At 40.3% G+C, this 16,282-nt stretch overlaps 1 protein-coding gene across 1 annotated transcript in view; it reads left to right on the plus strand.

Moving 5' to 3' along the window:
• The first annotated feature begins 9,244 nt into the window (after positions 1–9,244).
• The window catches only part of LOC118634936 (protoheme IX farnesyltransferase, mitochondrial), a 123,109-nt gene continuing 116,071 nt past the window's right edge, over positions 9,245–16,282 (plus strand). The window contains exons 1-3 of the mRNA XM_036269775.1: positions 9,245–9,374; positions 13,533–13,666; positions 15,656–15,977. Coding sequence (XP_036125668.1) covers positions 9,332–9,374; positions 13,533–13,666; positions 15,656–15,977 — 499 coding nt within the window. The 5' untranslated portion in view covers positions 9,245–9,331. The remainder of the gene's footprint in view (positions 9,375–13,532; positions 13,667–15,655; positions 15,978–16,282) is intronic.

Genomic DNA, 16,282 nt, shown 5'->3' on the forward strand with positions numbered 1-16,282 from the left:
CATTTTAAGCGAGTGGTCCTTTCATGGATATTTTCAGGAGAACTTGGAAAAGACTAAATGGAAACCCAGATGTTGGTTGAGGGAACAAGTTATCTCCTTCTCTCTCCCCTCCACCATCCTCTGTGTGTGGAAGGGAGTAGCACTGCAAAGATTTATTTTCCCACTGAAACTTTCCGCAGAAAATGGAAATGATTACAGTCAGTTTCAAATAATATTTTTCCCTCAGTTGCATAAATCATGAAATGCTAGCCAGAACTCATTTTTAGTTGATGTCGTCCTTGCGTCTCTCAGTTCCTGGTTTTCAAAATCCCATTTACGGATGAGATCTTATCTATGGAAAAAGTTTTGCACTATTCTGGGGTAAAATATATTCAACATAATTTTTTTTAAAATGAAGCTATTCAATTTAAACAGCTATCAGATTATATCCTTTGAATATTTTGGCATTAAAATAATCTATCCGTTATGAAGTGATTATATGTACACCACAGATGGCAGTTTGATTTGTTTTCACCCCCTTTATAAAGTTAAAAGTTGGTACTCCTATGTTGGTTTCTAAATTATTCTTGAATTTTTTCAGGTCTATATAATCCCAAACCCTATGAACCACTGGAATGTATCTTCAAATAGATTTTCAGCAAGTGGAATATTTTCTGAGCCCTTGCATTTCTGAGAATGCCTGCCTGCCCCACTGAAAGACACATTGCTGGGTATAAAGTTCTTAGCTCATAACTTCCCCCCTCAAAACCCTGTGGAGTCATTTGGCATCTAACTGTTGCAGAGGAAATGGCTCAGACCAACCCAAAGTTTTGTGCTCTTGTAAACAAATTTCTATTGAACAGTTTCAAGATTTTTTTTCACTTATTATACCTTCCTCTTTCTTAAGACACTCAATACAATGTCCCCAAGTGCAGCCCACTGAGATAGAATACGTGGTGGCTGATGGCCAAGTGCCAGATTCTAGGATCACCCACGTTCAAATCTAATTCCACACTTGACCAGCCTTTGTATCCTTGGATAGAGTTATGGGATGAATTGTGTCCCCCCAAAAGATATGTTGACATCCTGTACCCTAGTACCTACAAATGTGACCTTAGTTAGAAATAGGATCTTTGCAGATGTAATCAAAGTAAGACGAGGTTATTAGGGTGGGCCCAAAGCCAATAGTACTCATGTCCCTAAAAGAGGGAAATTTGGACACAGACACACACACGAAAATGCCTTGTGGAGACAGAGACCAGAAGAAGGCCATGTGAAGACAGAAGCAGAGATTGGAGTTTTGCTGCCACAAGCCAAGGAGGCTTTGAGAAGCTGGAATAAGCAAGAACAAATCCTCCCCTAGAGGCTTCAGAGGGAGCACGGCGCTGCCCACTCCTTGATTTCAGCTTCCAGCCTCCTCAATGGAAGATGATAAACATCTGTGGTCTTAGGTCACCCAGTTTATGGTATTTTGTTAAGATGGCCCTAGGACACGAATACAGATTTCGCAAAGACTTTGAGCTTCAATGACTTTATCTAAAATATGAGACTAATGTGTTAGTTACGATTGTTAAGAGGTTAAGTGTGATTAAACGAGATGAGGTCTATAAATTCTGGCACGTAGGGGATATCTAATAAATAGAATGGGTTGTTTGGTATCAATCTTGTCCCCACCACCATCACCTTCCCTGAGCAGCCTTCTCTCCTGAACATGCTTTCTTTCTTTTCCTGAACTCTTGACATCTTTACACAAAGCTTATGTGATTTTTATAAAATAATGTCATTTTTTCTAAATTACATTCTAGGCCTACCCCCAAAGACTTCTGATTCAGTAGGTCTTGGGTAGCTCTCTGGAATTGGTATTACATGAAGGTGTCCAGAAATGAACTCTCATTAAGTATTGAAAGTACAATATAATTTAAGTCATAGACATGTTCTATTAAATTGATATTGCTATTCCTGTTCTACAAATATGGAAACTGAGGTCAAAGGAAATTGAATCCAAGTCTGAAAACATAAAATCAAGTAATTTTTGAGGCCGAACTTCAATAACTTGACTAGTTTGATGAAATGTGAAACTCTAGACTAGTATGAAAACAATGCTAGATAATGAAGGCTCTGTATAACATAAAGTACGGGAGACAGTCCAGTATTAGGATTAAGAACACATGCTTTGGAATCAGGATTAAATTCCAGCTGTAGCACTTACTTTCTACCTATGCAGAAATTATTTAACCTTTTAAGGTCTCCAGCTCTTCATCTGAAAATGGGAATGGCATGTATCAGGGTTGTTGTGAAAAATGGGAGATGTTGTGATAAGGCATTTCATACACAGTAGGTGCTAAATAAATGGTATACTTGCAAACACACACTGACATTTATTTAACAAAAGAAATTAATTTCATTCTCTGCTATTGTCTTAAACATACGCCTTCAGGGAGAAGGAATATCCATAGATAAGAACTAGTAACTGATTAGAAAAGATGTGATGTCCATGCTTTCCCAGTAGTTTACTGTTTCGAGAGTAACTTCTCTGGAATTCTCTTATTAGTTTGCCTTTAGTAAATCTCCCTGTATCTTGGAATTTTCTATTTTTATAATATTGATGGGTCATCTCCCAGAATACATAAGATCCATTTTTAAGAGTGCCTTGGCTGGCATGGCTCAGCAGTAAGAGCATTGCCCGCAGACCAAACAGTCCCGGGTTTGATCCTGGCCAAGGACACGTACCTTAGTGGCTGTTCGTCCTCGGCCCGGGTTGGGGTTGTGAGGGTGGCAACCACTTAATGGGTCTCTCTCACATTGATGTTTCTCTCTCTCTCTTCCTCCCTCTCTCTCTCCAGCTCTATCTGAAGATTAATGTAAAAATGTCCACAGGTGAGGATTAAAAATAAAAAAGAGTTCCTACTAGTGAAATATAAATTGTGTACTTAAGGATATCTATGGGTTATGCTTTCCTCAACCTAGTGCCCAACAGGATTTGGTACCTGCTACCCTTGGCATGTTTCACCATATTCTTCACTGGGCTCCAAGATGCAGAGAAGGGAACCAGGAAAGGGATGTTGGGAGAGCAGGACATTTTGACATCATCAAGGGAGTTAGGCACGCAGTAAACAGCAAAGAAACAAGACAGGAAACAAAACTGCACAGAATTGCTTCTTTTATTTTTGTGTTATTTAAATCATTCTGTATATCATATTAGAAACAGGCACCATATTCCAGTTTCTTTTATTTCTGTTAAATGTGACATGCTTCTCAGATATCTGGCATGATTACAGTTGTTTCTTCATGTCACCTGTCTTCAGCGAGCTTTGATGCTAGGCTGCTCAGCTCTCCTGTCCTGGATGAATGTGTCACCCAGCATGCAGTGAACAACAGGAAACCAAACGGAAGCCTAAGGATAACAGTATGCTTGTAGCGGTAAGTCTGCAGGTAGATGTTCCAGACTTGGTGCAGTGGCTCAGCCATTTCATCAGGGTCTGGGGTTCCATTTCTCCCCTGCACCTTCTCAGCATGATTTTTGTCCTCACGCTTGTCACTGCACAGTTGCAAGGTGGCTGTCTCAGTGTCAGGAATTAGTCTTAGCCCTGCTTCCTGAGAATAAACTGGGAAAGGCATACCTGGCTTTTTAAGCAGTAAACAAAATGATCCCCTGAGGCCTTGCTAGCAGGAGCTTTCTAGCCAAACTGGGTAATATGGCCACCTCCAGCTGTTAAAAAAACAAAACAACTCTGGGAAAGAGTATCAGGCAGATGTGAATGAGAATCACCATTCATCTCCTGGGCCTGGTTGTCTGCATTCCTGAACCACACATCTCACTTTTGGAATCCCAAGTCACGGACAGAATTGAGCCCTGGGGATGGAAAAGGGCAGCGGTGGGTTACAGCTGAGGTTAACATCTGACTGGAGTGATCTTGGACTAGGACCCTATGCAGTTGGTCGGTCACCTTAGAACTGTTAAGAGATCCTAGGCACTGATTTAAGCTCCTCAAGCTCAGAGGAGGCTGATTTGTAAACTTTATTTTGTATACTTAGAGTGGAATTATCTGTTCAAATAAGAACTCAACGTGGTTACCCGCTCTGGGTCCAAAGCCACCCTTCTAGTCTGTGTCTAGTGGTACTGAAGCTGGGAGTCTGCAGACCACACTCCTGAACGCTTAGTTCAGCTCTGCCAACAAGGGAGCAATGTTGCAAGACTGGGAGATGGCATGGCACTTCCCCCAAGACTGCTTGCTTCCTGTCCGCTTGCAGACCCTGGGAAGCTCTCAACAATGCTTCTTCACTTCAGCAGCAGTAGCTCAGCCCAGGACAGTTTTTCTAAAACATAGAGAACCAGCTCAATTAGGTCTCCCTCAGGGACCACAGCACCAGTAGCACATGGCCCGGTTCCTCTTAAGTTTCTCAACTGTAATAATCCTAACTTCATTTTTGTTCCCCCAGTCGTAGAGGTGCTAGCTGTTTCCTGCAGTTGCTACCCCTGTGACACCATAATATTCTTTTTACCCTTTCGATTCCTTAATCAACAACTTTACATGTGTTAATCTTTATGTTAAATTCTCTGTTCAGGTAATTGGCATGATTTCTGTCTCTGACTGGACTTCATTCAGTAGCATTGTCAAGAAGAGACAGATAGCTAAAGGCAGGGCCCTGATGAAATACTCCATGCTTCTCTACACCTGAGCTGCCTACTATAGCAGAAGGCACCTTTGCTAAGCCTCCAAAGGAGCATAAGGGCAGATCTCATCTGACTAGAAGGTGCCTGAGCAGCCACATTTTTCCAGGGCCCCCTTTCAAAGCAGAGGACCTCTCTCAAGCAAGAAGCATACCCAGGCCTAACTTGTCACCACCCACTCCTAAAATCATGAGACCAGGGGAAGAACCATAGAAAGTGATGTGTAAGGCCCTGGCCAGGTGGCTCAGTTGGCTGGAGCATCATCCTGTACATCAAAAGGTTGTGGGTTAGATTCCTGGTCAGGGCACATATGTAGGTTGCAGAAGCTCTCTCATATCGACGTCTCTCTGTCTCTGTCTCTCTCTCTCTCTCTCTCTCAAATCAATAAAAACATATCCTTGGGTGAGGATTTAAAAAGAAAAAGTGATGAGTATAAGTGAGGAATATATTTCGAGAGGAAAATCCAAAGACCTGGAATCTCAAGAGACTAAATCCAAGGAGAAGATGTAAAGTTGCAACCCAATATTTTAATTCCTTTGATCCTCTCTCCAGAAGCTTGACTCTTAGCAACATGCCCAGCAAAACCCTTGTACTGAACTTATCAAGTTGAGGATGGGGTACCATCATCTTAAAGAACATTAAGTAGAGTCTATTCCAGAGTAAAAGTTGTTGAGATGAAACAAATGGGAAGACCAGAGCTAGGGAAGTTGATCTTTAGGAAGAAGTCTTGTATGATTTTTAACAGGACTTCTGTGAAGTTGAATAATTCACATTCTCCACATCACAAATCTTGTGTCTAACAAATTGGGGCCCACGGTCTAAACTCATGATGCCCTCATTCCTAAATAGCATAGAAAGAACATACAAATCCTTATTTTTTTTTAAAACAGAAACTTTCCTTTTTCTAGATTCTGAGTCCATAAACTTGATTAGCTGTTTTATTAAAACACATTTTTGAATAGCACAACCCAATATTTTCCTTCTCAAAATATTTTTAAAAACCTACTAACATTTTATTTTTACTGCCTTTCGGAGCATATAGGGAATCATTTAATGGTGAGAGCTATCATGTTTTGAGCTATGAGCCAGGCATATTAGTTCAGAAAACATAAAGTAACAGTGTGTTAACAAGTAAGAAATTTATTTCTCCCCCATGTAATCAGTCCAGGGCTAGTAAGGCAGTTCCTTATCCAGTAGGTACCCAAAGCTCCACCTATTTTGTTGCTCTGCTGGCTTCTGTGTGATCACATGTGGCTTGGACATTATGATCCAAGATATTGTTCAAGTTCCAGCCATCTCATCTGAATTCTAGCAAGCAAAGAAAGACTTGCTCTCTACTGTTAAAGAAACTCATAAGTTAAACACATCACTTCTGCTTATATCCCATTGACCAGACTTAGTCACAAAGTCATAGCAAGCAGCAAGGGAGAGAAGGAATGTAGTCTTTATTCTGGACTTTGAAAGAGTTAACATCTGCTCAGAAGTCATGTAATATGGTATAAAATTCAGTACACGCAGAAAGAATCTCTAAGGAGAAATTTTATTTAAAATTTTGCTTTCAAATTTTGAAACAAATCCACTATAGAACAAAGTGGGATTCAGGAACAGCTTGGTTTTTAACTAAGTGCTGTAACATTAAAGAAAATATGAGGGGCCATTATCTAGGTCAAGTTTGATAACATCAATTTTTAAGAAATAAGATAGAAAGCTTTATATTATTTAGAATCATGTTTAAAAGTATATAAGTGATAACTGTAGTTAATGACTATATTAACATAAAGTCGAATACTACAACTCAACTTTCAATAATTATGAAGTAATCAAAATTATGCTGTTAGCTAAAAATGTTTTTAATTCTTTATACTGCATCTCTTTCCATAAGCAATAATAACAGATCATTAAAACATAATCTACAAAATACATTTTACTTGAAATTTAAATATCCCCAAATCCAAAGTTAAATAAATATGTGTAACTGTGAGACCCTACATCATTTCCTTAGTGAAAAGGCTACTGGTAGAATGAGGAACAACAACAACAAAAAGACAATGAGATGGAAAAAATGCTGGCCTGGATGTCTAGAGACAAAATTTTACCACTTAGAGTAAATTACTTAACCTGTCTGACCCTCAGTTTCTAAATCTTTATGAAATGAGAAAAGTGAGCTGCATGGCTATCTGAGGCCTCTCTCTACAAGCCCAATACTCTACACCGACTAAAGGGCAGAACTTATATATGGCATTTTCTAAGGAAACTTGTCCAGGAAAATAATTCTAATGAAGCAAGGTAATTTAATACAAGGAAATTTGATTCAACTTAGAATAAAAATTGTCAATATGAATATACTGCAATCTCCAAAATTGTCTGTTCATGTGTTTGGCTTTACGTGTGTGTATGACGCTAGCATTTCCCAAGTTTTCATGGTATTCAGAACAGCAGTATGTCTAGGTCCACAGTGATGGACTGTGACTGGCCAAGTTCATCACTGCAATCCTGTTTCCTCAGCCTTATTTACAGGTATGCATACTGACAGCAGTGTATATGACCATGAACCCCTCTTCTTTCCAGAAGTATCTCCAGGGATTACTTTTCAGGAGATTACGCTTTAGTACGATTGACCTAGGCTAACCTGATTACAAGTATCAGATAGATGAATGCATTTCCTGACCAATCAAGCCAGAATGTACTCATTCATCTTTTAGGCATTTCTCCCAGAAAACTTTTACTGTGGTTTCTCTCAATAAATAATAACTTAGGCATTCATTTGTGTAACATGACTGTACCTTGGCACTGTATTTATGAAGGATTTTAAATGAAGGAAAAAATCTATTGGCCAAGGAGGAACAACATCTATTAAAACCTTTGTCTAGCCTAAGCCTAAAGAATTGGGGGTTTCATATTTTTGGGTATATGAAATAAAACGTTTACTTGTTAATCAACTGTTTAGACATAACTATGTTGTCAAGTTGTTTTTTTTAAAAAAAGCTGAAATGCAGCAATTCTTAGTTCTATGTGCCCAAGTCACTTGTGCTTTAAAAAGAAAAGTACAAGTCCCTTCCATCCATTCCACACCCTTTCTGACATAATAGGTCTGAAGGTGATTCAGACATCTGTAATTTTTAAAGCCCTATCTATAGATGACTGTGACAGGCAGCCAAGGTTGAAATACTGTGCTTTATAAATCACAGAAGCTGTGACCCTTCAAGATGCTTAGGTGAATAAGGCTGAATGGCGTGGTGGAAATAACAATGTATGTGGAAATAACAATGTAACAGGTACAGAACTCAGCAACTAGGTACTCTGGACAGATCATTTAAACCTCTGAGACTTAGCATGTTCTTCAGAAAGAGGATAACGTGCTGCACATATAAACATCACACTTATAAAAAACACATGTAAAACTATAAGGAGTTTCAAAACTTTTAACATAGTATTTAATGCTTTTTTTTCTCTTTGTGGAGTATCTTTTCCCTTCCTTGCATGCAGGAAAAATCTAGTGTTCCTTCAACTGACTACCAAGTTTAAATCTCTGAGGCCTTGTGTGCTCCAAATACACAGGAGTGCTATCTCTGTGATTCTGCAGCACTGACTTGTTAACTGACAAGCCCCTCACCCCCACTGGTGCACTGTAAGCTCCTACAGACTCAGGGGAACCTTGTGTTTTCCAGTGTTCCCGGTACCTAGCAATGCTGGGTGAGGTGAACCACAATGGCTATCACCTTATCGTTGCAGGCAGAAATTGCCCTTATGGATCCCAGTTACCTATTTCTTCTTTTTCAAAAGCTGAATCTTCTTTCTTCCGTGTACTTTAGTTGTGGAACTCACACATGAAAAACCGAGGAGGAGAGGGCTGCTGAGACCTGCCCTAGTAATCACTACACTAGTGGTGATTTATTAGTACGTGTATGTGCAGGCACCTGACAACCCCCCGGAGAGACAACTGTAATTCTCTCAACCGTCTTACAAAATATATACTATTTTTTTTCCTGTTGTACAGCTGTAGGTTCAGAGGACTTGAGCAATTTGCTCAAGCAGGTCACAGGACATTGGAGCCAAGATCTCAAATACAGATCTCACTCCAGAGCCCGAAATCTCAACCACTATACGCACCTTCTTCATCTTGAGATATTCTGATGGTCCTCTTCCGTGGTGTGCACCAGGGACACGCAGGCCCCAGTCCATCGGTCCTCCCATTTGCTACGGAACATAGTAAAGCTGTAGTTGTGATCAGACTAGAGGGTGGAAGCATCGTCCCAAGAACCGTTTCCTCTCGGCGATTCGGGCACCAACAATATCCCAAAAGGAACTTTGAACCGCCCGCGAGCATTCCGCAGCCGGGCCCAGCCCACCGCCGGAGCTCCCCGGCCCGGCCGGAGGACGCCGGGAGACCTCTGGGAGCGGGCAGCGCTGGCCCGCTTTTCTTCCGGAGCACGAAGCCACACCGAGCTCCTCACCTTTCCTGAAAGGACTCAGGCCTCCAACCTTCAGTCCAACCTCCTCCCGCGGGTCCCCTTCCCGGCACTTCCAACCACAGCGCTTTACTTCCGCGTCCCGCCCGCCGGAAGTGACGGACCGGAAGCGCCTTTCTCCTGCGGGGGGCGGGGAAGGAAGATGGCGGCGCCCAGCAGCCGGTGAGGAGAGAGACACGGGGATCCCGAGGAGCGGCCAGACTCGTGCGTGATGGCCACCTCCCCACACACTGTCTCCTCACGCCTTCTGACAGGTACTGCACGGCCCTCGGCACAGCTTTGGGGGAAATGATCTTGTTTTTGCACGCACTACACCGTGGTTCCGGCTGGCTGCAACCTTGGGAGTCCTTGGCGAGGTCGGCTGGGTGGCGGTGGGGGCGGTGACCTTTGGAGGAGCCTGAAGTGAAGGGGCCGCGGAACTAGGGTCCAGTCTTGCACCGCGGTTCCGGTGGTACACGCGGGCTGTCCCGCCTCCCTGGAGAGATGCAGTCTCGTGTTTTTGGTTTTCCCAGCCTGGAGGCTGGAGAGAGGGCGGTGGAGGCTCAGGGCTGCGCGAGCCCTCTGGCTCGTCAGAGCCTCGGTTCCTGGTCCCGGCGCGGGAGGACGGGGCAGCGCTGCGCCTCCACTCAGCAGCCTTCCTGCGTGCAGGACCGTGATGATAACGACGATAATGACAGTGACGATGACAACTGCGGACAGCGGGCTGGAGCTTCAGACTTCTAGCTTTGTACCATTCAGCGTGGGCCCTGTTGTAATCCTCCCACTTGAAGAACCTGTAACAATTTTAAGTGGAAGGCGCTTCCGTGGCCCTTGGCGAGGTCTTAGCTCAAATGTCACCTTTTCAGAGACACCTACGCTGCCTACTCCATAGAGCTCCTGTCCCTCTCCTCACATCACCCTATTTCTCTCCTGATGGTTAGCACAATCTGTAATTGTTTATTTATGCACCGGTTTGCCACGTGTTTCTCCCAACTAGAATATAAACGTTGTGAAGGTACGGTCAGTTCTCTGGTTCACCTCTTTGACCCCAGTGCCCAGAACGGTACATGGTGTACACTGTTGGCTCTCAGTAATTATTTGTGAGTGAATGAAAGTTGTCCTGATGGAGGTATTAGAGAGGAGATTGAGAATTATTTTGCCCCCAGTAGTTGAGGATGATAACCAATGGTTATGTGAGTATTGTGTTGCCGCTGGTTCATATTGGTGATGAGTGATAGGTGAATCCAGGGACTCCTTTTTGGTCAAATCCCAGGAACTTTTTTCAGGCCCCGTGTATCACAAACTTTGTGCAGCACTTGGCAATATTGGTCACCGGGAGTCTATGAAATGCCTTTTTTCTTTTTTCCCCATGGAATTGTTATTTTACGGGTCTTTTCTGGTCTGTGTGATCTCAGAGCAAGTCGTCTGACTTTTCTGGAATTGACTTTACTCATCTATAAAATGAAGCAATTTAGTTAGATGATTTCCGGAGTAAAGTGGGGAAGAAAGTGAGAATATAGTTGAAACAAGATTGGCCTTGGTTTGGTAATTGTTGAAGCTGAGGAAACAGTAAAGGGGCTCATTGTATTCTGCTTTTGTATGTGATTGAAGTTTTCCATAATGAAAAGTGTTATTTGTTTTTTTTTAAGGTCTGTGATTCTTTTTGAATTACCTGTTACCTTCTGCCATCCCTGACTATGATTGTTCTTTGACCCTGACTCTAGACACTCATTCTCAGAGAGCTCAGCCTCTCTTACTGTTTGAATTATCACCTCTGTGTAGAGGGTTTCCAGTTCCTGTTCCCCAGACTAGCTGGTTTTTTGCCTTTCAGTTCTGTACTTTCAGCTTTCTATAGGACAGTGCTACTTGGCTGCTCAGAATTCCCCAGTTCCAGTAAGTAGTCTACAGATACAAATGGTCCACATGGTTTGTAGCTGGATCAGTCTTTTCAGTGCTGGTAAGGAGGAATTAATAGACTGCTTAGCTTCTTGAAGCTATAAACGTCGTCAGAAAACCTGTATGACTTACTCTGATCCACTTGGAAGATCCACCACCAGAGAGCTTGATGTAAAGATGGTGAGGTGTGGCAGAGAGGTATCTGGGACTGTGTTAGGTATCTAGTGGTCATGCCTGCTTTTGCTTTTAAACATTCAATTATTTATAGCCATTAAAAGATAATTTAGGACCTTCAGTTACTGGTCTGCTCACCTCATTTTAAAAACCCTACAGTCATGACTCATTGTTGATGGTGAATAGTGGTTATGGTCACATGTTTCCAGATTTTTAATGTATCTACTGTAAACCCTGTGTGTCTTTTTAACCTACATTCATTTACATAGGGCTGAAATATCTTTGAATTTCTAGGCACCGAGTCATACAAATGTAACACACTTTGACTAAATGAAGTATTTTCATCATTTAAAAGTGCAGTTTCCTGGCCGTTTTTTTTTTTTTTTTCCCTTACTGCCATTCTGTAAAATCTCAGTTTCACACACTTAGTCATGAGAGATATTTTTCCAGGTGGTTCTTTCCCTCCCAGCAACTTGTATTTCTTATTGGACCTGAAGAACTAAAAGCTGATTTTGAAATTAAGGCCAAGAACAATGAAACCTTGATGTCTTCTAGACATAATTATTTAATATTGAAATCCTATCACCTTAAATTAAAGAACAATGTTAAGGCGGAAAGGGGGGAAAATACGCCATCAAAATTATAACTAGAACTGAAATATCAGAGTACTGATTTCAAGAAATTTTAAAAAACGCTGCTATTTCTTTATGTATACATATATAGGTAAACACATATTCACATGTATGGAAAATAAGCACTTCATACTTAACTGAGATTCAAGCATCTGATTTCAGTGAAGAAGTGACTTATCTCCAGTCTAAGAGAATTGCCTTGTATTCCAAAGGCAGTGATAGTTCTTCCCACTGTCCATGTCAGCTATGGGGGGGGATGCAGTCATCAGATATTATTTCATTATTATGTGGAAAGCACTCTGCTGTCTGTTGTAGGAAAAGTGAGTAAGTGCCTGTCACCAAGGAACTGAAATATATGGTGAAAACAAACAGAAACAATTAGTATTAAGAAGTGCTATAAAAAGAATATAAAGCAATAGAATAGTTGAAAGAGACTTTGGAATTTGACAGGCGAGGCAAGAAGCTGTAAGCAGGCACACTGGCAAATTGTGTAGTGTGATTACAAATGTGAGCAAATTGTGTAGTGTGATTACGAGACAGCATTGCTCCAGTGAGTTGTATATATATGTTTGGGTGGGTAGTTATGTATTTTGGGCTTCAGGAAGAAAACCATTGGCTTTCTGGAACTTAAATTGGACAGGGAAGGAAATCACTGAAGTTGAAATGACTGGCTTGAATCCTACAGTTAACTATTACAATAAGAAAATAAGGGTCTGGATAGTAGGAATAGAAAGAAGTAGATTTGACCTATCTATAGTTGACTGCGTCTGATGGTTATTAAATGATAAAGGAAGAATTCAAGCTGTTCCTGAGGTAATGGTTTTATCTGCAATAGGGACAGAGTAGAGATATGGGTGAGAATAAAGTGTTCATAAAGACATACTTACTGTAAGCCATCCATGTGGAGATACTAAGAGAGCAGTTGGAAATAGGCAGAATGACTAGCAAAATGTTGAAGATTAAAAATTAACCTGTAATTGCATTTGCTCAGGGGTTGAAGTGGCAGATATGGTGAGAGGAGATATAATAGGAAACTCAGAAGTCATGAGTGGAAGGCAGCAGAAAACTAGGAGCCTTTGGTATCATGGAAGCCATGGGAGGAGAGATTCTTAGAACAGGAGAATCTGGGCCATTGTACTGTTGAAGGCTTGGCTAGGGTGAAACCTTATACAGAAGTATTGAATTTGTTGATATTTGAGAGAGGTGTAGAAAAATTATTAAAAGCCAGATTCCTATACTACAAAAATCATTTCTTCCTTACGAGATTGATAAAGTCATACTATGTTCAGAACTATGCCCTAACCCCTTTACTTGGCTTACCCGACATGGCCAAAATATTCATCAGAAGTATATTTTGCAATTATTTGTTAAGAAAAGTTATACACTTCTCATTGTATACTTTTTAAAAAGTGATTGAACTCATTGTTTTATATTTTTTTTCTTAAGAATATATATATAGTGTGGTCTTTTTGGCATTTAATATAACAAAAGCATAATGATTCTGAAATGGAAGATTTCCCTAGCCCTGTTGAAGAATTTTGCTGACTTAATCAGTGAGTAAGGCTGATAAATTGTGTTTATTTACAAACCTGGATTAGATCATTTCAAATTTATGACCCATCACATATGCATTGCTTACCATGGTGCAGGCATTGCTTCTGGATAGGTGCAGCCATCATTGGGGAGAAGCAGTAATCATTTTAACATTTCCCCTCTCTGTCTCTATTACAGGTTGGGTAGGAGGATGTGTCTGGTATCTAGAAAGAAGAGCTATGCAGGAGTCCCCTCACAAATTTATGCATCTTTTTCGGAATGTCAATAAGCAGTGGATTACATTTCAGCACTTTACCTTCCTCAAACGCATGGTATGTTCAGAAGACCTTCCTTACTCTGCTGCTGTCTGCCTTTCCTTTCTATGTTTGTGGAAATTGCAGAAATTCATATTACAAGAGGAGTAGCAAGAAGTACTGTTTAAAAAGGATTTGTTATTTAGTGTCCTCCCTTGGTTTGTTTATTCTTAACTGAAACCAGAATAATTATGGTGTTTGAGCTTAAAAGTCTGATCACAAACTTACTGGTTAAGTTCGAAGAAAGATTGAAAATTTCTGGCATATTTTGACTAGGCTAAATGTAGAGAAAGCTAAACTGTTATTATACATCTTTTTAAATTCTTTAAAATTCTGTGAATACATCAGTAATACAGAAATAATTGCTTTGACAGTGTGACCTGTTTTTTTTGCATTGTGCATTCAAAAAGTCTTTTATTTTTATTATTATTTATTTTTTATCCTTACCTGAGGACATTTTTCTATTTTTTGTTCAGATAGAGTGGGAGGGAGAGCGAGGAAGAGAGCAAAAGAGAGAAACATCAATGTGAAAGGGACATACCGAGTGGTTGCCACCCGCACGACCCAACCAGGGCCGGGGAAAAACTGCAATCGAGGTACGTGCCCTTAGTGGGAACTGAACCTGGGTCTCTCTGGACCTCAGGCCGACGCTCTAACCACTGAGCAATACCGGCCAGGGCTCAAAAAGTCTTTTAAACACATGCACATCTGACTCAAACAAATCTGAGTTTTTAGTAATTTGCTAGGCGTTTTGTAGTGAGCATTGATAACATACCTCAGTCCTCTTATAGACCTGTATCTAGGTCGGCTCCATGATATTGTGGGCAACATGGTAACTTACGCTAAATTGCCAGTAGGGCATTTGACATGTTCTCAAATAGAAAAATATCATAGACTGGAGAAATGGTAGCTGAAAAACTCTTAATAGTGCAAGCATGAAATAATAGCAAATTCATAATCTAAAGTCCTGCTTGACATTTCTCTCATCTTTTTTTTAAAACTAAAATGCCCACTTTAACTTAAAACATAAAGTCTTATAAAACTTACTGTTCTGGTAAGAGATTTAAATTTCCAGTAATGTTCAGACTTTTTAGGTTGGGGATTTGGGGATAATGGATAGTTAGAAGAGAAATTCAAATGTTTATTATACCTTTTATTATGTAAACAGGACTCTGGATTCACTCATGAGGTTGTAATTCCTAAGACTGATATATGTAATGGGAAAGTCTCTTAACTGGCTCTCAGAACAGTGGCTCCAAGTTCCAGGGTCACCTGTAACTAACTGGTTGTTGACTCTTGCCCTGGCAGCTTATTTCTCAGCCTTGGTTTTCTCATCTGTAAATTGAAGAGAGAGATACTAATAATGATCCATCTTCTTTAACAGCTGTTACAGAGCTTAAATGAGAGATATATAAACTACAACAATATACATTATATGAGACTGTGAAGTGCCTCATGAATGCTAGTAGTAATTACTTTTTGCAAGTGACTGACAGAGACTGTTTAATCTTCAAACCCGTGTTCTTTCTTCTTACATGCTGCTGTGATGTCACTTAGACCTGGAATATGCTCTATTCTTGAGCACCTCTCTGTACTGTTGGCCTAGGAACATGGATAGTTACAGGATGTTTGGGCTTTTGATTATGGAAAACTTTCTTATATTTGAGTATTAAACCACCAGTTTCTGGTACTACATTATGGGGAATTCCAGAGAAAGTGAATAAGAAATAAAAATATCTTTTTTTGCAAGGAACTTAAATTCCTAGAATTTTTCTAAACCACAGAATTTGAAAACAATTGCTGAGGAATTAATTGTGTTCTCTTTATCTCTTAGTCTATTGATTTCCATGTAACAAGCACTCTAATATTAGTTCATGTACCATGTATTATAAAATTATAGGAAAATCTTTTAAGTTCCGTAAAAGTCGGACTGATGGAAGGTATAACTAAACAACCATTCAAGAACATTTTGGGCTTTGTATAACAACATGTACTTTTTAAATTTAGTACGTCACACAGATGAACAGAAACCTCCGCCAGCAAGTAAAGCCGAAGTCAGAACCAGTGGCCTCTCCTTTCCTTGAAAAAACATCCTCGAGTCAAGCCAAAGCAGAAATATATGAGATGAAACCCTTTTCGCCCTCTAGCCTATCTTTGTCTAGGAAGCCAAATGAAAAAGAATTGATAGAACTGGAATCTGCCTCAGTAATTGAAGGCTCAGTACATGTGGGAAAAGAGACACAAGATGAAAAACAGTGGAAAGAGATGAAGCTGCATGTGGACCATTTGCCAGGAGTTTTGGCTCGACTGTCCAAAATCAAACTCACAGGTACTTTGCTTTTCTGGTATGGTTAGAGTCTTAACTGGGAACTTGATTTTTAGTTAAACAAAATACTGATTTTATTTACTGCCCCAAAAGGAATATTTTGAAACTGCAGATCCTCCCTTAATATTTTTTCTCTCTCTAATTGAGATCTGAAATCAAATTTTCTGAATTCTGTTTACTCAGAATTGTAAATAGTATTGTACTAAACATGTACTGAAATATATTTTTCTTTATTTGCAATTAAAGTAGAATACTTATCCTGCTTATTTCTCGTTCGTCTTTTGTGTTTCCACACCTACTGTCCTTAA

This window comes from Molossus molossus, unplaced genomic scaffold (genome assembly GCF_014108415.1).
Source record: "Molossus molossus isolate mMolMol1 unplaced genomic scaffold, mMolMol1.p scaffold_m16_p_19, whole genome shotgun sequence".
Classification (NCBI taxonomy): domain Eukaryota; kingdom Metazoa; phylum Chordata; class Mammalia; order Chiroptera; family Molossidae; genus Molossus; species Molossus molossus.